The following is a 24,789-nucleotide window of genomic DNA, read 5'->3' on the forward strand; positions in this document are numbered from 1 at the left end:
AAAACAGGCAAAAATGAAGCCTTCTGTTTTGAAAACAGTAACCCTAACAATTCGCCGACTGGGCACAGATTGCTGCATTGAGCCTCCTGTAAACAGCAGGGAGCCTATTGAATTTGTGAATCAATCTACTTAACAGGAATTAGTGGCATGATTCCGTGCCCTGCTTTCCTTTCCGATCAAACACCTCTCTCCAACATTGTGTTCCATTTCCCTTCATGAGGAGGACTGACTGCAGACACTAGACATTCATCCCCTGAAAATGCTCTTCTGAATAATTACGAGTAGAATCATGTTACATTTGAAACTGTGAATTTTCTTTATCAAATTTATCATATAAGAGATATGTTCAAGCCATGAAGGTCAAGCCACCCTGTCCTTCCAATCATACTACTGTTGGGAAGATATGTTTCTTGATTTAGAGTTTTATTTTTTCCCTTTATTCCGTTAAAATTTACTTCTGCAAACTGTCATTGTGCATGCCCCCAAGGCCCTACATGGGTTTAATGTTAAATTGCCAATACAAAAATGTAAGTGGTGTTTAGTGAACGACCCTAATTTTCTTTTTTTGATCCGACAAAATGGTAACAAATTGCCACTGTCTGATAATCTTATTCATGACTGCTTTATTTTTTTAGTAATTTGTGCTAATATAAATACAGGGATTTGGCAGTTTTCCTTCCATAAGTCTTATGTTATTAATGTAGGTCAACACGTACTATATATTCAAATGTATTCTTTCAGATAAATCACTTCAATAATAAATACAGTTATTGCAATAGTATGTAAAACAGAATTGCATAAATCCCTGTATTTATTAGGCTACTCTGCTGTCTCAGTTTTATAAAAACTTTTTTTGTATGGGAATTGTCCCAGTGAATTTAACCTTTGAGAATTTATCCTTTGCATTTCCTTGGCATCAATTAATCACCAATAGTCATTAATTGGATTTGTTTTAGGCAGTAATCTGAATATTGAATATTGATTGCAGTGAAAACATTTGCAGTCTTCATAGATAGACATGCAAATGCACCCTGTTTAACTCTGTTTGGAGGTACCTTTGACAAACCAGTGTATTCCAGAGGTTCTGTAGCTCACAACAGCACCGTAGCGAACGTCCTACTTCATCATTTTGGTGAGGTTGCAGTTTGGCTCTACAGACTATGTGACTAAACTGCTGAGATGTGTCTCTGAAGGTGACAGTACAGGACGGAAAAAGTGCTTCTGTTTTCAAGTAGGGTCAATAGCCCACCAGATTAACTTCTCACTTCAAAACCCAACCAGAAATGACACCCGCCTGATGAAATCAGCAGTCACTTTTAGAGACTACAGAGAAAACAGTACCTTCAGGCTAGGTCTCTCTTGCAGCGAATATTTTGACAAGGTGACCAAGGTTATCTTTTCACACAAGCACGACGGTAATGCATGTCGCCAGGCAACAGGCTTGACGGCTCTGAAACTTTGAGCACTTGAGTGTTGCGCTATGATTCTGAAATTTCTTTCTCTCTTTCTGCTTCAGCCAGGAAAAGTTCATATACTTCCATCAACCAAACGGGGCTAAGACACGCCCTTGCTGTTTATTGGTTCGGCACAGAGCAGCTCTGCCTCCTGTCCCTATATATACTGTAGGCCAGTGTTTCTCAACTCATCAGGACCCATTTTCCAGAAGGTTTTTGTTATAACCAGAAACTCACACACCTGATTTAATGACTGAACAATTCAAACCATCAAAAATGCCCTTTATTAGTTACAACAGGTGTGTGAGTTTCTGCTTACAACAAAAACCTTCTGGCAAGTGGGTCCCGAGGACTCACTGCTGTAGGCCACCTTTTATGTAGGAATGAGAGTTGTTATGCTTGTCAGCGGAAAAGGAGAACAGCCAAGTTCTTTATTGGTGGCTGAACCTGGGCTGAATTTCTTTAATGGCTGAACTTAGGTGTGTCACTTTGGTTTAAGTCAGCACTACTTTCAGTTAGACGCACCACTAAACTCGGAACATTAAACAACAGGATCATACTGACAATTCGGAACAGTTACAAGGTTGCATGGAAAGGATTTCACAGAAAAAAAGAATATAAAATCCTCAGTAATGCAGTACATCACAAAATGCTTTACTATTCATGACAGACTGACTTCCAAACTGTTTCCACAACCCAAAAGAACAAGAGTAACTGCTTGTTTTATAAATAATCTATATAACTAGTAAGTATTATGACTACAATTTTTCAAAGGGACAAATTATAATAATATGATTAATAACAGTAATGATGTGGCATAGCTTAAGATCAAAGCCAAGATGCAATTAAGTAATAACCAAAAAGAGGATAAATTATATATGTGTCACCTATTGCATTTTAATTTATGGTACAACATACCCATGGAATATCTCAAATTCTTTATAAAATTTTGATGCACAGTCTACCACTTTTGAATGTAGTATTTCACATCATTCTTAGTTATTTAATCATAATTTTCTTTCCTGAAAAAGTACCGCAATGCAACTGCAATGCGCACCAAACACATTGGTGAGAAAGTAAAGCATCACAGACAGAATTTACCCAGAGCTGAATGTGACCACAGGTATAATCTGATTTAACAAAAACAACAACTTAATTTCTTTAAGGGTAGTGGTTGTGGAACTGCCGGTTTGAAGCCACATTGAATTTGGATGGCGGGTTATCAATCCTCCCAGAACACAGGGCTGACTGAATAATTTATGTTTTCATTACCAAGGCATGGTAACACATCATTAGGTGGAAGATTAATAAAAGAACGAAACACAATCTAACATGAATAAACCCACTGAAGGTGATCAATGGAGCCAGGCTAAACAAATCTGAGGCGCTAACAATGGCAAGTATATTTGTTTTAAACTACATCAGGCATACAGCGGGGTGAGATGTTTTGAAGCCGATAATATGCTGAGATCCAGATGAGAAAATCCATACCTGGTTATTTGTCAATGTTTCTACAGTGGTCACGAGGTCCAGCTTCAGGTGATGAAACATTAATACTGTTTCTAATTGCCTGAAGAGACATATCTGTGCTAACATTATTCCTGTGAGAGATGAGGGGTGAAAATGGACTGGACAGATGCTTTTCATCAATGGTAGACTGGTGACGGAAGTGTAATCGGCGTATTGAAGGTGTCCAGATGGGTTAATCATCATGTGCTACTAACAAGGTGTGTACTTGGCTCTCCTCTGGGCTCCTACCTGCCCCTCACTTTATTGATTTGTTTTTGAGCTCTAAGCCAATCAGCAGTCCTGCATGGCAGAGGCAGGGTGAATCATGGGTGACCTGGGGTAATATACAGTACAGCAACTAAATTATTAAAGCGATGCAATGCGCATTGTTTAGGATCATGTAGGCTCATTATTCATGGTGCTTTGCTGTTGATACCTCTTGCTGCAAAGGGGCAATGCCAGTGTTATCCAACATGGTGATAGGGGAAGTCGGAGAGAAACAGACCTGTAATTAAGCCTCGTGGAAGAGACTTTAGCTTCCGAGTATCCGTGTCTCCATTTTAGGTCAAGCTCCTTAAGGGTGACATGAATAATAACTCAGCGAAGATTAAAAAAAAAAAAAAGTGTTTCTCCCCCCTTCCCATTGACTATATTGAGACTGCAGTGTAGTCTGAGTGAATGAATGTGTGCTTCTGGTTCAAAACGTTCAGGCCATAAATGACAGGAAATGGGATGGCATACTACGTGGGCTTCTGCTATTTGGATATTAAACAAATCGTCATGGTGACAAAACGGCTGACTGTTCTTTCCGGCTTCCTCCTCAGAACTGTACGAACTGGAGCCCTGGAAGTGAGAAACAAACCAACACCATCCACCCACACTGTGCTCCCAGAGCAAACCAACTCAAAGCCAGCGCATTTACCATGTTTTAATCACCTGAAATTTATAAAGTTAATGTATGTTCCAACTAAGATAAAAATAAAAAATATCTTTAAAATATACAAGATGAAGATAAAGTAAATTGTACATGCATTATTGTAACATGTAGAATAATTAGTAGATATAATTATATTATTATTTATGTGTATGGATGACAGACCTGACACATAATATATGACACATACTGTACTTTGACAACGTTATAAACATTATTGGGTTGTGCAATGCTTTGTCATACTATGTCAGTTTGCCCTTGCCAGTTACACCAAGGAGACAGAGGACAGCAAGGACCAAGGCTAACATAGCCACCTGCATGGATCACTGCGCACCATTTCACGTAATCAAACCGGCAGTGATCCTATCATACCTGTTTGCTCCAAGGAATCTAAAGACAGCCTGGTACTCTGTGGAGCTCACTGTATTATACCTCAGTGAGCTGAGTTACATATAAATTAATCACAGCACCCATTGGAAAGGTAAAAATATCCATGTGGCAGATCAAAGAGTTTAAAGATCTTTTTTTTTTCCTTTTTAAAACACAGCTGGTATCCTTCTCCCGGGTTTTTGCTTTCCTTGTCTCAAATTGAACCCATAATTCTGGAACCAAAGCACATCGTCAATGTGTCTCTATCCCGAGGGGTGAGGCTGCACAATTTCACTCATCTCTGGTGCTCCGACCGTTTAGATAGCTTAGGGATCAGTGGGTCCGCAATGGCCTTTTCGCAGACTCTGTCTCTGAGTGGCAGACAATTTGAAAATGTACTTTAGCTGTGGATTACCGGCCTCAGTCCCAGACAAGAAAGTAGGACTAGGAATAAGGAAACCAGCACATTTTAAGCTTAACCTCAAATGTTTTCCACACATCCCCCTCTGCTTACTGATATCTATGGTAGTTGCATCTGCAGCTTCTGAGACAGTGCGAGGAGATGCTTCATTGCTGAGTCAGACAGGAAATTAACTCGACTTCAGCAATGCAAAATTCACAGGATTTTAGAGATTGGGACTATAGCCTAAAAAAGTGTGGGGGGGGGGGCAGGAATGGGTAAAAAAAAAAAATAACAGAATATAATCTCTCTCCTTCTTGCTTCACCTTTTCTCTGTATCTTTTACTACTCGGCCTCTCTCTCTCGTTTTCTCCCTCACACACACATTCTGTCCTTCCCACTCTACAAGCGATGCAGACACATCCCAACAGTACAGGCCTTTCAGCACACTCTCCACAGCCCATTTTCATATCTGAAATTAAAATCAGCTCCATTAAGATGTCAGTCTCTTCACCCGCTCTCAAACCCCAGCTTTAATATGCGCATGCTGTCGTCTCACTGAACGCATTGGCCTGGCTCACCAGGTACATCTGCCCTTCCATGAAAACATGTCAATTTCCAGGGCATTCCTCCATGCGTCTGATGGGCCTCGGGGCTACTGTTAAATGCCACCTTCTGTTCTCAGCACAAAATGTTCAATAAGCCTTTTTATTCCTTATAATTTCTGCATGTGTTGCATTTTCAGAAGGCTCATAATGCAGGGGCTGACAGCTGGATTGTGTATGAACGTGCTTTTCCCGACTGTGATTGGTCAAGATCCATGGTGCGAAGTGTTTGACTCAGTCATAATCAAATGTACTGTGTGCCCACTCGGGAATGAAAAACAAATGCTTAATGTTCTGCTGAGGAATGTGCAAATTACCTGCTGAAACACACACAGACAGTGAGTCCCCTATGTGCTCCTAACTCCTACTAGAAAGCCAAAGTTTTCCAGTTTGACATATTAACTTATTTACTTACTATGAAAATGGCGCTGTTAATTTCACAAGGAAATTGCTTTCCTTCTCCACTGAAATGTCCCCTGTTTCACCTCAGTCTCTTCAGTGCAATCTTTCTTTCACACAGAATCACCACACAGCCCTGGGCTCCCTGGTATCCTGCAGCAGAAGACCACCTTCGTTCCACTCCCTTTCACCCCGTTCTCTCTCTCCCTTTTATTCTCTCACTCACTCTCTCCTTTTTGTTATCTCTCTCCCTCTCCTTTCTTATTTTCCCTTTCTCTGCTCATGAGTCACCTGGCTTCACATAGCTTGCACAACAAGCGATTAATCTTAATGGCCACTTATGATGAAGATGGTGACTGCTTTTTTACTCAGTGTAAAAAAATGAAGACGCCGGATAATCTTACAAAAAATAATGGCTCTTAGCTATTGCTCCCTCTGCATGAATCTTAATAAATTCAGCATGTCTCACTCCTTCTTGGGTGTGACAGCACAGGTGTGTTCAGCCAAGCTCCAACTGGAACTGGAAAAGCATGTGGGAAAAAAAGACACGGATATGACTGCATCATTGTTCTTATTGTACGTTATTACGTAGGTGGCCCTAATGGACACCTAAAAGGACTTCAATGATTTTTGCCAACAAAGACATCTGAACCTGGCAAAATTGAGATCAAGCAGATCACCGCCACCATCGGTAATAATGTCCCATAATCCTCTGCCAAGTGGCACTGTCATGATGTAGAAATGGCCACATTAGACACTTACTGCTTGAAGTGGATGTGGCTGTTTCGGGGAGTGTAATTATGATGGCGGTTGGGACCGATCAACCGGGCATGATGTGTTGTTTCTCATTCTTATTCAGGGCATGTTTAACAGAAAGAATATTACTAAAAAAATAATAATCTCCCTCCTAGCCAGCCGCCCCCACTACAAAAAATTACACCATCCAGTCCTTCCAACTGGCAGGCTGTTTCTCAGGCGTACAGCACAACATTAACTGTCAGCTTGCCGTCATGAACTAGGTTTCCTCATTCAGCAGCATGCATTAGGACAGATAAGCTGACAGTTTGCAAGGTAATAACACTGTTGTCCATCCATCCATCCATTATCTGAACCCGCTTATCCTGATCAGGGTCGCAGGGGGGCTGGAGCCTATCCCAGCATACATTGGGCGAAAGGCAGGAATACACCCTGGACAGGTCGCCAGTCTATCGCAGGGCACACACACCATTCACTCACACACTCATACCTACAGGCAATTTAGACTCTCCAATCAGCCTAACGTGCATGTCTTTGGACTGTGGGAGGAAACCGGAGTACCCGGAGGAAACCCACGCAGACACGGGGAGAACATGCAAACTCCGCACAGAGAGGCCCCGGCCGACGGGGATTTGAACCCAGGACCTCCTTGCTGTGAGGCGGCAGTGCTACCCACTGCACCATCCGTGCCGCCTAACACTGTTGTTTACACTGGTTTGGATTGTTATACAGCTTGTGCCAATAATATAATGTTTTATTAGACATAATGTGATATAATGTATTTGATTTGATATGAAAAAATTAAGTATAATTTTAGTAATGCATTTCCTATAAATCATGCAACATTGCATTGGTGGCATTTATTAACAGTGAAGTACAGTAGACACAGTGGCAGGCATATGGAAGAGTGATCCCTTAACTTGGGGAACTATAAATGGATCACATATGGCGGTTATAACAAGGGTGCTGATTCCCTCGACTGGCAACTTAGAGCAGGAACATTCAGAAACAGTTAGTGGCAATGGGGTGGAGGAGAAACGTTGGACCTATAAGCAGAAATGTGTATTTTTTATTAGTAAAATGGTTCTGATGATTTTCAGAACATAGGCCGGAGGCAGTCTGAAAACAACATTCATTGTGAATTTTCAAACAAACAAGCACACAAGCACAATTCATGCAGAGTTCAAATAGTAAGGAGGAAATTGGATTGTCCATGCTAATGTGTTTGCTTAGCACAATGGTGCATTGCTATCATTTTAGCAAGTATTTATGCTACTGTGAGCACCAAGAACTAGCAAATGATGTTCATTCGAAGAGCGGCATTAAGTTTCCTCAGAAAATGATGCTGATGTACTGTAGCAGATGATAAATACACACTTGCTACGTCCCAGTACGTCTAACGGACGCACAGTGATATTTCTCTTCTCCGTTAAAAATCAATGCTGTTCATACATTATTCACATTTGATTTGTTGAATCATTATAAACAGACAGAACCCTGGCACCGAGGAATAGAAATCAAAGATTAATGGAAACAGGGATTAAATGAAAATCTGATTTACGGGGCTTCAAAGCCTCGTGCTACTGTTTTGTTGTGTGAGGTTTTCTTTGGCGCATTCTGACAAGAAAACCCAGACTTACTCACGTCGGTCTTTAATCATATTTAATTGCTTTTGATTAGATTAATCTTAGATAGCTGGCACACACTTGCAAATATTTATGGCACTGAAGGAAGCATTGTATTAGGAAAAGTGCAGCCACTTTGGGGGCCTTTTTTCTTCCTCTCTTGTGGATCAAATAACTCATTAGTCCAAGAATCCCCTGAATGGCTTGAGTTTGAGCCAACGGCCAACAACGCAGTTCACAGAGACTGTAGCATCACTGTGTTAGCCGGAGTTCCATGTACACTCAGTGACCACTTCATTAGGTAGACCTGTACACCAGCTTGTCAATGCAAATATCTAATCAGCCAATCATGTGGTAGCAATTCAGTGCATAAACGCATGCAGACATGGTCAAGGTTCATTTGCTGTTCATAACCAAACATTAAATTGGGGAAGACATGTGACAGAATGGTGTGAAAAAACTAAAAAACATTCTGTGAGTGTCAGTTCATGAGAGAGGTCAATAAGAGAGGTCAGAGGACAAGACTGACTGATTCAAGCTGACAGGGAGGAGGCAGTAACTCAAATAACTACTAACAGTGGTATACAGAGGAGCATGTCTGAACACACAACATGGTGAACCTTGAAGTGGATGGGCAGAAGTCTAATAAAAAATAATAATAAGTGTATGTATCCTCCAAATCAAGGGCTTCATATACTGTAGATATCCAGTTCAAGTGTTGCTTAGTCTAGCTGAGAATGCAATGGTGCATTATTTAGAATACAAGAACACCCAAATGTTTAAACATATCGTTCCCTTTTTTCTATTTTTGATCAAGTTCCATGTGCAATGAAGAATACTTTAGGTACCTACAACAGATGGCTTAGTATACTGTAATATAACAGCTGGCTGGCATCGGGGCATTCAGGGGTTTGTGATCTAAACCAAGAAACTACACTTCACAGCAGCTTCTACACATTGATATTTGTTTCAGATGCTGTACATATTCATTTTACAATGTTTATTCAGAATCATAAAAAGAAATATCAGTTTTTATATTGTGGCAGTACTTCCTTCCTTCCCAGCTCAAAAGCAGTACAAACTCTTCACTTTCTAAAATCTATGTAGTAATGTGTCTTTGAGTGTAGAATCAAAAACGTACACTAAAACTCAAATAATATAAGAAAAACCCCTTTAAGGAATAAATATCCCTTTATTAATGAGAAAGGTATCTAGGGTTATGCATTTTTTCAAAACAAAAATGAAGTCTGTATTTTACAACAAAAAAAAAGTGTCTGTATTTTACAAAATTAACAGCTAAGACCTGAAAGTAAATTTACATCTGAATCTTTTTTTCTGCTCAAGTGCAAAGCTTTGTTGTGAGAACAAGAGGACAAACAGTTCTCAAAAGTGCACTACTAGCCTAATGAACAAAGTTCGGGGAAGTATCGAGCTAATGATGGAACAAGGCCAGCTAATCTCAGACCTGCTGGCTTTTATCAAGGGGGTTTGAGAAGTTAATTGTCTTCCATTAGACGTTTCTGTCTAATTCCTGTTGGAAGATAGGTTCCTGTTAGAAACAGGCCAGCCAAAAATCCCATTATTACAGTATGTATACTTCCTGAAAAGAATCTTCCTCTTAGAGTGCCCTAACGTTTATTTGATCAGAAAACCAGAAAGGATGAAACCACATTCATCATGTCCTTTGACAAATCCTGAATGGAAAGTAGAGAAGATTCACTGAACAACAACGGCAGTGGAATGAGAAAGGATGGTGCTGAAGGGTTAACAGCTTTACTGCAATACTACCTGTTCGGTTACTTACACCATATTTTCTGTTCATTTCAGTTTGGAATGGAACAAAGAATATAAAGTTCTCACAGAAAAGAACACGTAAGTAGCTCAGTGTTACCAACATCCCCCACACCATTGCCTTTTACAACACATGCTACTACCACGGTGCACTGTGGGAAACTATTCTGCACAACCTGGCTGTACCCAGGCATAATCAATTCAATAATTACTCTGCTTTCCAGAATGCCCTTTCCACTGGCTGGACCAATGTCGTGACTGCTCACACTCGCAACTATACCAATGTGCCAGTTTGGAAATATCCCTTTGTTTTGTTCACCTCGTTGTTTTTCAGGGCTTGGAATTTATGCTCACAATAATAGTTTCCCCCTTTGCCAGCTTCAGGTAATTAAGTCTGTGAGGAGCATCGCAATGATGAGGTAGTTGAGACTACAGAGGACATTAAGTACTGGTACTTAACAGGTTACTTCCTTAATAGGTTATTTCTCTTAACATGCAATAATAACAACACTATTTCCATATCTGATAAATCCTTTCACAGCACATTGATGAGACTGCAATTTATTGTGGGTTTAACCCAGTAAAAAAAATGCCCACATTGAACAATCCTTCAAACATCTTTAAGTCCATGTAGCACAGCTCAATAGAGGAAAGAGCTCCTCTTTATTCGCAAGGTGCTCAGGCAACACATCATCACTAAGGTCGATCGAGACATCCTTTTCAATGGATCTTCATTAGTTTTGGCCGGATTCAATTGAGTTTACAAATGGAACTCAATTGCTCTAAAACAATGAATGACTGTGGCCTCCGCACCAACTTACTCGTTACGTTCTCATAATCTCTTAGCTATTTATTGATCCATCACAGTGTCTGAAGTGTCTTCTAGAGAAAAACCAACCTCCCATTATCCCTGTACATGTGATAACTCACAAACTAAATCTTCACCACTCCATTTCCATTTAGCTCAGACACACACTCGGAACAGAATGCTGGGGGAATAAGTACAAAATGGCAGAACTGCCTGTCTTTAGACATGACTAACACAGATAAATTGTAAGGGATAAAGTCATTGTGGAACATAATCCCATTGAGTTGGAGCTATACATGAATATGGTAAGGTGTCTGTATAGAAATAAACAGCAACATTTCAAAAAGGGGGAACTATTCCTTTAGCATGGTTCGGAAAAAAAAAAACATAAAAAAGATGAGGAGATAGAACTGAAACACCATTTTTCGTCTAGCCACGTCTCGCCACCCTACCCAGCCCCACCAAAGAGCTTATAAATGATGTGATGTTATGAATGCAAATGAAAAAGGCTCCAATTTCTTTTTCCTCATAAAATGCCTACGCTCCCCAATCCTGAAGGACAGACAAACGCTGCCAAAAGAAGTGAGGAAAATACAAATCCTCAGCAGCTGAGAATGACATTCATAAAACATTATCAAGCCATTAACAGAATCCGAGTTTCACAAGGTTACAGTGGCACTAATGTTTTACAAGCATGTTGCTTGTGCATGATGATTAATTGTTTATAATGCTCTAGCAATTTAGTCAATTAGGTATTAGCATGAGCTACTAAGACGATTTCCCCGTCATTAACTTATACAATGTGTTAATTATCTCCTATACGTATCATGTCCTCGTTCATTTCTGTGTTCTTTTTACCGAATGCAACTAATTACTTTAAGAGACTCCCAAAACTGCTTGAGCTAATTACTCTGAGTTCATTCATAACAGAGAGTGCACAAATATTTTGGTACTCCAGCTGATGTGAAAGGCTGGGTTGCAGTCAATTAAGCGCAATAAACATGTTCATTCAAACATTACTGAAACATAACCATGGGTGTGAGTACTCTGAGGTAGAAACACAGCATAGAAAGAACCATGTAAAACAACTTATTTCTTTTTTTCTGCTCACATGACTGTTCTGTGTTCGGTTCTGTGCTTGTTTCTATTCATAAAAGTAAAATCATAGATATTCAATTGTTTCAACTGACAGTACGGTTAAATGCGTACAAGAGCAAGGCAAAGATATCAGTTAAATATTATACAACCAAAGTGCTTCCCACATTTTGTAACATGCCCATAAAATTGTATGAATAAATATGGGCAGGCATGTGGACAGTAAATATGGGTTTTTGCAGCATCAAACAATCAAAACTCTTGATTTAAAAGATAAGGTTTAAAAGACATTAATTTATGGTTTTGTATTTTTTTGTTATCAAATATTGTTTATTCCCTCCTAATACAGTTCTACACTAAAAATGAATGAAATAATGAACAGTGGTTGCACACAGTTTTATGAAGTATAGGGGACTTATTATTGGGCCTCATTTATCAATATTTTCATGAATCCGTGTAAATTTATGTGCAATTGGAAAACAAACGAACACATTCGGCATAATTTATTCAACACACATATAAACACCTAGTCTTTATGATGGACTACTATGCTGTGCTGTGAAAAAAGACTATAAAATCTGAGCAGTTAAAAATGATGTCTTAGACATCATGTTTTTATATGAAAATGTTTAAACACTGCATGACCTGATATTTATTATATACTTTAGTCGTAAAGTCTATATTTGGCTTCAATGAATATGTAATTTGAAGCCACTATTCTCACCAACAGTATCTAATGGATTTATAATAATCATGAATTCATGAATTGTCCCTTCATGCACCAACTGCCATTTGTTTACTAATTTGTTCATCAAATAAGTGAAAAGAATTACACTATGCAAATTCATGCATATTATAAATATTTTTTTAATCATGCATTAAAAATGTCATTGTAATTGAACACAACAATTGAAACTGGATATCAGATAAACAATGATACACATTTTATTCACAATGTTACTTATTACAAAGTGTTCCTGTCTCATGCACAGGTGTATAACGTCCATTCAGTAGTAATGCTGGCTTTCATAACCTGAAACATATTTTTGTCTTTAAGCTCTGAAAAACATTCATGTCCTATATTTTAAAAGGTGCTGCTATCTTTTGTTACATGGGCTGGCTGGGTAGAGTTGACATAAATGTCTCATAAGCCACCAATAGGAAGATGTAATCGGCAACATATTGTGCTGCTCATTGCAGTTCATATGCATGACATGTTTTTTCCATAATGGATCACTTCTGCTTATGGATCCACTGATGTGGCCAGTCATATATATTTCCTGGCAAGAGCCTGTAATTGCAAGCGCTGTCCCAGGAAAACAACCGATTTGCGCCCACCATGTGTGAAAAGCCATGCTGTGTGCTCACTGCCACTGGATGGACATTTTCCTCCAATGGGTCTCTATTCAATATGAAAGCCTAATGTTTTATTTCTTTGGAGATTAATTAGATTAGAAGTGTTTGCATGCCAATAGCATTTGGTTGCTTCCCATTATTAATAAATTATGTTTGCTCTATACATTTTAAATCAACCAAAATGTCAGCAGTGTCGGAAAAAACGCAAACAGGCAAATGGTGCTTTTTGAAGAATGCGTTTTGTTTTGATGTAATCTTCCATTCAACAGTAACAGTAACTGCGTTCATGCGTTCCACATACTGTAATTACAATGTGTCATATCTCTTCTAATTTAGACCACCTGTCAAGCCAGTCTGCTTCGTTTCAAGTGACAAAATAATCAGAATGCATTTCATTAGAAAAACAAGCATCATCCAGACACTTCTGAGCAATATAACTTAATAGTTCTGTAATAATGAACTTTTAATTGGGCAGACTGATTAAACCTGATGGAGGATGGAAGCTGTCACAGTAATTATGTCGGGATTATATAGAACAAAAGACGCTTTCCATGATTTTTTAGCAGTTCCCGGTGGTAACTGTCAACAATAACATAGGCTAGCCTACTGCAGAGTGTTTCAACTATGTTATGCTAACCCGTTATGGTAACAACAGGCACTCCATCAAAGACCCAAACCACACAACATAGACTACAACATTTTTTGCCATGATGGAGCAAAGTAATTGCATGCACTAGCCTCCACTATCACTGCATGGAATTCTGATGATTTGTTTACTAAGATGCAGCTTTGAAAGTAAAGCTCCAGTTAAAGCAGCTTATGAATTGCTGAACTGTTTATCAATATACATTGATTGAAACTAATACTTAATAACCAATTAATTGTGACATTATTATATTAAATCTGATTAGATTAGACTAGATTACATTAAATTAGAAGAACTTTAACATCCAAAGCAGTGGAAATTCTCCACATAAACATTTTATGGCTTCACAAAAAGAACTTTGAATCTCATGCACAGTACTTATTCATATAAAATGTGTCATAGCAGCAGGATATAAATAAAATGGAAAGCAAATATACAGTAAATACAGTACATTCATTACACCAAGTCAAGCAAAAAGCATGAAGGACTGTATATAAATATTTTTGTATTTTGTCACTAGCCCTTGGTAATCTGAGTTTGGTACTTGTTTTCCTCAAAGGAGCACATATTTCAAACGGAAGGCACAGTGGGTGGGAGTATCAGCTGTTCAACTCTTTGCCTTTTTGCGAGGTTACTGGGCTGGGCTTTCCATTTCTCAATTACTTTACCTGGCATTCTCACAATTCTAGACAGTTTGTTTTACTTTTGAGTATCAAGTTTCCATGCCATTGCTGGCATATGTAAACTTATTAATATACTGACATAAATCTACTAATCTAATAACAATCATAATAATTATAATCAATCTCAGATTAAAACTTTGTACACAGCTATGTCTGACATCAACCAATGCAGGAAGCTAAAAAACACACACACCCAAAATCGCTCCTTGGAAAAGGTCATAAAAGTGCCAGCATGCCCATGAAGTTCTTACCTGCCAGAATATACTGTCTATTGTATTTCCCAGGAATCCTTCTCTTGTTTCAGAAGATAGGAGCTTAGGACCCAGTATTGTCATGAACTCATCAAAATCCACCTGGCCGTCCCCTGCAAGACAGGATTCAATTAGTTTAATATTAAGTCAGCACACACACTTCTGCAAATAATGATTTAACCTGCATGTCAAATGTATTGTCTTTGGAGATTTATACTGAGCAGGAACACTTTAATCACTCTACTGCTACACAAGCCCTCTTTCATATTAACCCATTATGGACTGAGGCACCCTATACAAATCCTATAGAAAGGCCTAGGGATCACAATGCATTTCAACGGTCATGAGTCTTGAACGACCATATGATCTCCCTTAACGCATCCGTCTGTTAAGGGTGCTGTAACATGCAGGTCACATCGGTCTGTTAAAGGAGATATAACATGCAGGTCACATCCGTCTGTTAAAGGAGATATAACATGCAGGTCACATCCGTCTGTTAAAGGAGATATAACATGCAGGTTGCATCGGTCTGTTAAAGGAGATATAACATGCAGGTCACATCCGTCTGTTAAAGGAGATATAACATGCAGGTCACATCGGTCTGTTAAAGGAGATATAACATGCAGGTCACAGCGGTCTGTTAAAGGAGATATAACATGCAGGTCACATCCGTCTGTTAAAGGAGATATAACATGCAGGTCACATCCGTCTGTTAAAGGAGATATAACATGCAGGTTGCATCGGTCTGTTAAAGGAGATATAACATGCAGGTCGCATCGGTCTGTTAAAGGAGATATGACACGCAGGTCGCAGCCACCTGTTAAGGGAGATGTAACATGCAGGTCGCATCCAACCATAAGGGGCTAAATGCTTGTGGAAGTAAGTTTCTGCTTCCAGCATGCCTAACAGCTGTTATAATTCACATAACTTAAATATATGATGTAAATAAAGTATCAAGTAATTAATCAATTTCCAGAACACTACCATTCCCTTCTGTCTCTCAGTAGTGTATATCCAAGCCCAATATTTCAATTTTGTAGGAGTGTTTTGTTTGCCATAACCTGACCCTCTATCTCAGCATTCCTTCATATAATGCAAGTCTGTTTAGCTGAATTCATCGGAAGCAATTAATCTTAAAGCCTCCAGATTTCTGCTGAAACAAGTGCGTAATACATTTACAAGGATCAACAATAAAAATGTTGTTCGTGTTTTGTTTAGCTTGTGTTTTGCTTAAATTGTGTTTTGTATAAAAGTATACACAAGAAAATAAAAATAACATAGAGAAAAATGAGTGTGAGATGGTTTCCATAACATCCCTTTGATAGGCCCCATTGGCATCATATGAAAGTAATGCATTATGAAAAATAAGTTGTGAGCTTCACATTTTTTGCCAATAAAGCCAAAGTATCTGTTTTTACTGTACGTGATGCCCATTCCTAGCTTGAAAACAGAGTATAAAAGCCCTGAGCATAAAAGTTGCAGAAGAACAGTAAAAATCGTTATCGTTCCTCTTACTGAAAGGCTTATAGTTGCACAATACTGACTACCACTTAAATTTGAGGTGGTGGGGCCCAATGTGAAATCTTATCATGGGGCCCAAAATCCCTGCCTGTGCCTACAAGAGCAAATATTGCAAAGTGTGAACACCCGTTTGGATTCACTTAAAACCATTTAAATCTGTTCGGCATATAGAAATATTGTGATTGGCAGGACTGCAGTGCTTGCCAAAATATTCAGACCCCTTAAAAGTTATCAAATTGAATTCTGAGCACTTCCATTCAATCATCCCCTGATCTCCCTGATGACTCAGTCTGACTCATTACACCTCATTCGCTCTCCTGAAAGTGAACCCTCTGGAGCCGGAGCACTGGCACATCGGATGGCATCGATCAGCCCGTGCATATGGAGTCCCACGCCTCATTGAAGGTGACAGAAGGCAGGGTGAACTCCAGCTACACTGATGGATATGGGAGCAGGGCTGGAGGCAAGGAGGCAGGCCTGCTGTACGTGTGAGCAATTTTCACCCCCGTGGTCCCCTCTGTATCTAACTAGAGTTAAACGTCAAGTCAAAGATTTGTTTGCTATGGTGAGCTTTAGCCATAAAAAAGTAAAGTTAGTAAATTACATTGCTTTATTGAAGTTTTAGTATGTGGTGTTTTGAGTGAACTTTATTAGTCATAAACTATGAAACACTGACAGTACATAAAATATGATACAAGCTTGCTGCTGTGTATGAAACTCAAAAAATGGAAAGATGGAGATATAAATTTATGATGCAGATAAATTGTTGCGTTTACTTGGCAGGTTATAATGATGTTGACCATTCTGTTCGTGCCTGAATTCTGGTCACATATTATTATTACAAAAAAGACTGCTAGAACTATGACTCAAGGGACATAAACAGCTTAAAAAGAAATTAGATTACAAACTGATAAGCCACACTATCCTCAACAAACAACGATTCTCTCAAGTGCAATTACTAATTCCTGTGTCAACATGGCTGATAATGAGATAATTTATGACCACTGCTGTGAGGATTTAAATAGAAAAATCACCTGTAAACAAAGAAAAGTGTGCCTTCAAAGTAAATCCGCAGAAACGCATGCAATTCAAACCTACGCATGAATTTCAATGTCCGTGCAGGACTCCACAGTAAGCCTCTCGTATACATACATATTTGTGCTTCAGCGCTGTATACCTTAGGGATTGCTTTTTTTTCTAGATCAATCCTGAGCAGAATCACTGACCTTTAAATCACCAGGATGGCTCATCCTATTCGCTGAGTGCTCTGAATCTGCAGATTCACAGCCTGTACAGCACTGATCTATAAATGGTCTACCTTGCAACTGTCATATTGGCAACAGGAGATGCCAATATCCCGCTTTCCCTTCATTTTAATGGCCTCAGTAGATAGTAGCCATTAATAGATTAAGTCACTGAGGGGCTACTTTATAACAAGAAAGGTTAGGATAAGGTACAAAGTAAATATAAGTACATTCAACATTTCAAAATATGGTAAGGAGTTCATGCTTGACATTGGCCACTTTGGCAAATAATTAAGCTGCATTTACTGATCTAGTTATCTAGCTAGTCAGCTTTGAATTGCAATAAGGAACTGGATAAACAACAATGACCTAAATGGGTTGTATTGAACCATTAGATAGCTTGAGATTACAATGTCATTTTCTGCTTATGCAGCCAGATATCTGTAAAGAATTTATGTACACTATCAATTTAATGAAACTATTGATTATTATTCAGTTTGAGTAATAATGTAACATTTATGTGGAGCAGCCATACCTGTATTCCTCCAATGTTGGTATAAGGAAGAATGCAATTTCCAGTTCTAAGATTGAATATACGGAATAATGTCACAACTATAGGCCACAGAATACCAAGTAGGATGATTCTTACTGCAAAGTTAGCATAAAATCACCGGCTATATTCTCCTCTGCATGCTGATGTCAGCCTCCAAGTAAGGCCAAAGTTAGTCACTAACGAGTACATGGCTCCCCTATGCACTGTATATCATCAAATTAGCAAACGTGTTCATCGTCCAATCAGCGGTCACATAAATTCAGGAGTGAACCAGCTGTCCACTCCAGCTGGCAGGAGACGATCGTGTTGCTGTAGTATATCAATAAAATCTCAATCACCAGTCACCTGACACCAAGAACAACAGGTGTTCCCATCAAGTCAGGAGCTCACATGAACCATCAGAGGCTAGTCGATATCTGGTGTACACTGTGTGAAGCCGATAGTACATAATTGTGGAACTTAAGGAAGACCAAAACTTATAGAAATGTTCAATTCTTTGTAAATCTATTCACATGTGATTTTCAGATTCACTACTTACCCAATTGAAAGGGTTTGGTTAATTTGCAAGAGTACTTTTATTATAAGTACTTTTATTTATTTTCCTTTTGCTCCTAAAAAATACTAGCATATTTTAATGAACTTGAAGTATTGAAAATCAATTATTTAATACCTCAAGTCCCCAAAAGTCTATTTGCAGAACTGCAATGTGTGTTCCATGAATACCAACAGCCACATCAGCATAGTAATGGTCACACTGAAATCATTGTAATTCAACATGGGCAGTCTACACATAGTAGACACTTTCTCGCTGCTATAATATTGGCTGGCAACAGAAAGCTTTCAGGGGTGAAAAATGCATCCTCCCCCTCAGAGAATTGCCTATATAAATACAGCATATTTCCGTCAGACACTACTCAATATCTACAGAAGATCGTTTCTAGTTTCAGTATGTTTTCACTTGATGTAGAGGAGGACTTACAAGCTGCCTTCTTTCCATGTACCTGGAGGAGATAGGAGAGGTGCTCATATCAACAATCCCATGAGTGGAGATCAAGGCCCAGTTTGATGCTGAATGTCTAATTCAATACAAACATACTGAAATAGTCTGATATACACTCAATTAATCATTTTAGATAACCTGTACACCAGCTTGCTAATGTAATATCGTATTAAAGCATGGCCAAGGAGTTCCGTTGTTTTTCAGACCAAATATCAGAATGGGGAAGACATGTGATCTAAGTGACTTTGACCATGAAATGATTGTTGGTGCCAGACAGGGTTGTTGAGTATCTCAGAAACTGCTGATCTCCTGGGATTTCCACACACCACAGTCTCTATACTTTTCAGAGAATGGTGAGAAAAACTAAAAACATCATGTGAACAACAGTTCTATGGGCAAAAACATGTTGTTAACAAGAGAGGTCAGAGGAGAAGGGCCAAACTTTCAACAGGAAGGTGACAGTAACGCATGTAGATATTCCTATTTGTTTCAATAATGCATCCTTGAGTCTGGCCAATTTATATAGCTGAAATAAATTGAGACATACCGTAAACAGCTCACATTTCTGGAGTTAAGCTTTTATTCAACTGACCGTGAACTTGTTGATGGAAGCAGATGCTACACAAATGAACTATAGATAGAGGTCATTAGGGAAATCATGTGCAGCCCATTTTAACTGATTTCCAGCTCTGTACCCTGAATACAGAGAAAGTGCAGCGTTCCCACAACAGTATAGGAATCCAGTGGCAGTAACATTGACCACACTTTTCACATTCATTGCTTACACGCAGCCATCTTTATGAAACACTTCCCGTAACATTTTAGCCAAGGTTATGTTTGAGCATGTATTGTAGCACTCCGCTTGATTGTAAATTAGCGTAAAATGCGTGCGCCCACTTTGAAATTAACATAAAAACACCTTCTCACATTACCATATGTGATAAGGCCATGCTAGAAAATTCATATGTAAATGTGGCAAGATGACACATTAATTAGACGGGTCAGAAAAGGTGAGGTTTTTGAAGTCCAGAAGAGGCTACAAATTAAATGAGCTGCCGCACATGAAAGAACCTCACTGCACAAAGAGGGCAGGGTGCTCCAGGCCTCCTGCTGCTAGCTGTAAGAAAGCATGTGGTATCATTATTTCCATTGACAGTGCTAACCCTGGCCCAATACAGGCATTTTACATGTGTTTCCTTAATGGGTTGCTAAGTGTGTCCTCCTTCTCTGCAGGGAGGAGACATTACACATATCTCATTGTGAATTACGTAACTACTTAATGAAAAAGCACAGAAACTCATGACAATATTACAGTATGAATTACTACAATATAATGTATCCATTTTACTTTGTCTTTTTATGCCTATGTAAAGCATTTTGAATTATCTTTGTATATTGTAAATAAACTTGCCTTGCCTATGAATGGCTTTGGATGCCATAAAGAATGCACTTTCTATGGGCTATATTGTACTGTACCAGCTGAGTGGTCTAAACATCTGAAACAACATTTAACATTCCAAATGTGAGCTCAATCATTGACATAGCCCTGCCAAATGCATGAATAAAAACAAGTTGTCAGTGTGCTCAGTGTTCAATGTTCAATGCTGAACATATCCTGTAAATGCACTCGTTGTAGCACTCCCTCATACATCCCATTATGTAGCTATCTACTCCACTTCACAGTAGTGAGAGTTTAAAAAAGTAACATAACAACAATGAGTGCACCTACAGTACACAGATTTGCATAGTTTACACTATATACAGCAAGTCTCCCAGGTTTCTTGTGTCACTCCTTCAAGTAGCTTACAGTGATTAATTACTCCACACAAGAGCAATACCTAAAAAGATAGCATGTGACTGCATAACTGAGCACAGCTTGAATATCAAATGGTCAAATTCAAATAATAAATGTATTTGTTTTGTGTTTATGCATTCATAATCCTAATGCCAAAAAAATATCACAATGGTGTTAGCATTTCAGTTTAACCTAGATTGGTTTAAAAGTTGAATGCATTAATGGACACCAATCTTGCACAGCACCGAATGCTTCTATTGATACACCTGCTATTGCGGCATCAACCCATGTTGAGCCATGCTGTCTGCGCTGCAGACCACCAAACTACCAACACTGGTGAAGGCAACACATTCAGTTTCCATTTGATTAAACTAGCAACTCCACTTGCACCAGACACCCAGTCTGCGGTTATGTTATCACAATAGCAGATAAAACTTTGTATACATTTTCTTCTGCAAGGTGTTAAGATTTATCAATGTGAACTTCATGATCAAATTTGATTGCAAGGAAGACCTGGCAGCGGGGTGCAAAATGAAAAAGCATGCAGAAACTGTAAGTGTGCAAATAACAAGCGTCAAACAGGATCACTATAATTATAATTAGAGTGAAGGACTCACCATCCATGTCCAGTCTCTGCATGATAATGGCCAGCTCCACCTCACTGGGCATGTAACCCAGAGAGCGCATGGCCATGCCGAGCTCCTGCTTGGATATGAACCCGTTTCCATCGCGGTCCAGAACCCTGAATGCTTCCCGGATTTCTGCCAGAACAAACAAACAGGAAATTAATTGTATCTCTCTCTCTCTCTTTCTACCCGTCTCTCTATTTTTTTCTCACTTCATCTCAATGTAAATATGTTTCTCTATTCCTGTTTCCCTCAGTGTTTAAAAAAAAAGTTTTTATCTCTTTCTCTGTACCGTATATCTCAAGACAACTTAAACTTGAAATTGATCCCAAAAGAGATGTTCGGTTAGAGGTAGCAGGAACACACCAAGTAGATTTTTTTCTTCCTGAGCCAATAATGAACTGCTTATTATGTGGTGTTAAAACTGTTCCCTGGGTATAGTTTTTCTCAGAACACAGCCTGCAGCCCCCCTGGAGTGCTTGGTTTTCCAGTGATTGGGATTTTCCCCAGCTAACAACTTCTGTGCTCCACTTCTCTCGGCCTGTTAGATCTGCCCTTTCAGTGTTCAACAACCTCAGCAAATACAGAATCTTTCAGTCACAGGATAATTGGTAATTTCACCACCAAGGTTCAACACATACTGACCACACCATGGGAATAGATGTAGAATAAACCTCACCAACCCACAGAGAAGAGACCTAACAATCGAACAGAGAAACCTCTCCATCTTATAGAGAAGAGAGACCTAATCATCTTACAAGAACCTAACTGCGTTACGGAAAAGTGAGATATAACCATCTTAAAGAAACCAAACCATCTTAAAAAAGAGACCTAAACAGTATGATTGTAATCGCACCAACCTTGTAGGAGTGAATGACTGAGCAGGCATAGAACAGAAGTCCACGCACTCCCAAAACCCCCATAGCCTGTCGGCATTAACAACATTGGTGGAAAACAGTGTTTCTTCATCATTTTACAACCAGTAAAGAGCAATAAATCACACTCTGACAGCTTAAAAATATCTCTCGCTTTCTGACTGGAGTTACTAGAACAACTGCTGCCATTTATTTAGGGAAAAGGCAGCCTTAATTGAAAAAGGTTGTAGATGCCACAAACGTACATCTGAAAATACAAAAAAAGCAGCTGCAGTATATAGGCTACATCCAAAGCAACTGCTGCCATTTAGAGTTATAAAACTTGTCATGTCTAAGTGCAGCAGGGAAAAAATAATTAATGTATGCTCTGTCTGACAAGACTACAGCTGTGGGCGTTTATTGAAACAAAATTTTGAAAAATTGAACTTTTTTGTGGTGAAAAATGCAGGCACCGTACCATTCATCACTGTACCATTTGGTACCGCCAAAAACAAAACAACTTACAGAGGACAGATTAAACCGCCTAACAGACACCCAAACACCAGAGAGGACAGATAAAAAGTTGACATTCTTATTACTGTGACAAAGAGACTACTCACCCACGGTGAGTCTGGAGTTTGACCACTCTAATACTGCAGAATACTCTCCAGTGTTGTATCAAACAGCAGGACAATCTAGAATTTTCAGACCCTGTCTATGCCTGAAAGTTACAGCCAAAACATTGAATGCTAAGTTCAAATGTTAAATTGAAGTTTAAATTTGTAAATTTTAAAAGTGAAAACATTAAAAACATTCCACAGTTTACACCTGTGTGTTGGACTAGCTTCTGTCAGTTCTGCTGGGCAAAGGCCCCCTGGTGTTTTTCTGCATTCATAAATCATGAATCTGCATTAAATGTTTGGTTTAGAAGGAGCATTGTTTGAGCATGGCTTATACATACTGCAACAAGTGTTATGACACTAACTCGTATATTTTGTGAGAACTGTGGCTCTGACTCAATTCTAATATGGTCAATATAAACGTCATGACACTCATCAAAAGTGCTTAAATCGCGGACCTGGTTAACTTATCAAAATCGTAAAAGCTGATTGACTACAATCAGTTGTCCTACAATCACTTGTCCAACAGCTGATTTGTGACACTATCTGAGGCACTCTCCAACCACCCCAAGGTCATCACAAGAAAAAGAGAATTTAAACTCTTAAATTCTCTACAAATAAGCTGGAGCTGAGAAGAGCAGACTCCAAACTGTGCTGTACCAATCATGGGCTCCATGAACATAGCAGCTGAGATGGTCAGACAGTTTTTTTGTAATTTCATTAAGAGTTGGGATTGCACGGTAAATTTGGGTTCACTATTAAATCATTTATAAATCCCAATCTTTGTTGAAGTGAAAAGCAAGGTTAATTATTTCTGACTGAAAACCGGGCATGTATTCAGTCACATCCCTTCTAAAAAATTAATTGTATGTAATGATAAAATCCAAAACATGAACAGCTGTCAAATTCGTAACACGACAACATACAGTTACTCTAAATAACACAATGTCTGAAACAATTTGACACATCCAAAGTGTGCTTTGACTCTGATTGATTTATTCTAATTTTTCAGTCTCATTATGGTCTGCTTTACTGGCATTGACACTACTTTATTTGGTCCTCATTCCGGGAGACAACAGCAACAGACTCCAAATGCAAATGCCACACATCAAAAAATCGAAACCTTTCGATAGCTTTTTTGAGAATGAATGATGCAAAGACACATCACTGGCCAAGAAACCACTGAGCAGCCAATAATAATTTAACTGTTGCTCCCCTAAATGGGGGGACTATACGTAAAAAAAATGTTTTTTACACATAGTCCCCCCACTGATCACCCAATATGGATGTAAATACCAGCAAATTAAAGATGCCGGTTTTGCACTTCAACCCCATTTTCATTGTTTTGATTCAAATCCCTTGTGTTGGACTACAGAGCCAAAACAACAAATTGATCTCATCACCACACAATAACTCATTCTAGGACTGTCTGAACATCATACAGCACAAAATGTATCTGGGTATGAGGAAGATGCCTGCTTATGCATAAATCCATATGCAGTCATCAGTGAGCGTTTTATTGCCAGTTGAGATGTATTTTAACTGTCTGCTGCCTGACTTAGCATTCCAGTTCCTACCCCAGGTTAAAAACAGCGATCATTTGTTTTGTCATGCGTGGGCACTGAAAGAGATGCATTACTACACCACTTTAACGAGGCCGTCTTTGCTGAGGAGTAGCTCCAGTGGCGTGCTCGCAAGGTACGTTCAATTAATTGGTAATTGATGAGTCGCCCTCCTTTCTTCCAAAGCCAGATTTCAGATCCAGTAATCCTATATCTGCCATTAACGAGCCGGCCTGTGGCACCCCACTGTCTTACATTTACTGCTTTACCCACTTAACCAAAATAGATCAAAATACACTTGTTTTAAAGGACTTAAGTAAAAAAAAAAAAAGG

The 24,789-nt window shown here is 39.0% G+C and overlaps 1 protein-coding gene across 4 annotated transcripts in view; it reads right to left on the minus strand.

Moving 5' to 3' along the window:
• caln2 (calneuron 2) overlaps window positions 1–24,789 on the minus strand; it is a 65,736-nt gene that overhangs the window by 11,258 nt on the left and 29,689 nt on the right. For all 4 annotated transcript variants that reach the window (XM_061250027.1, XM_061250029.1, XM_061250028.1 and 1 more), the window contains exons 3-4: window positions 21,412–21,555; window positions 14,682–14,794 (exon numbers count right to left, since the gene is read on the minus strand). In XM_061250027.1, coding sequence (XP_061106011.1) covers window positions 14,682–14,794; window positions 21,412–21,555 — 257 coding nt within the window. The remainder of the gene's footprint in view (window positions 1–14,681; window positions 14,795–21,411; window positions 21,556–24,789) is intronic.

This window comes from Conger conger, chromosome 7 (assembly GCF_963514075.1).
Source record: "Conger conger chromosome 7, fConCon1.1, whole genome shotgun sequence".
NCBI lineage: Eukaryota > Metazoa > Chordata > Actinopteri > Anguilliformes > Congridae > Conger > Conger conger.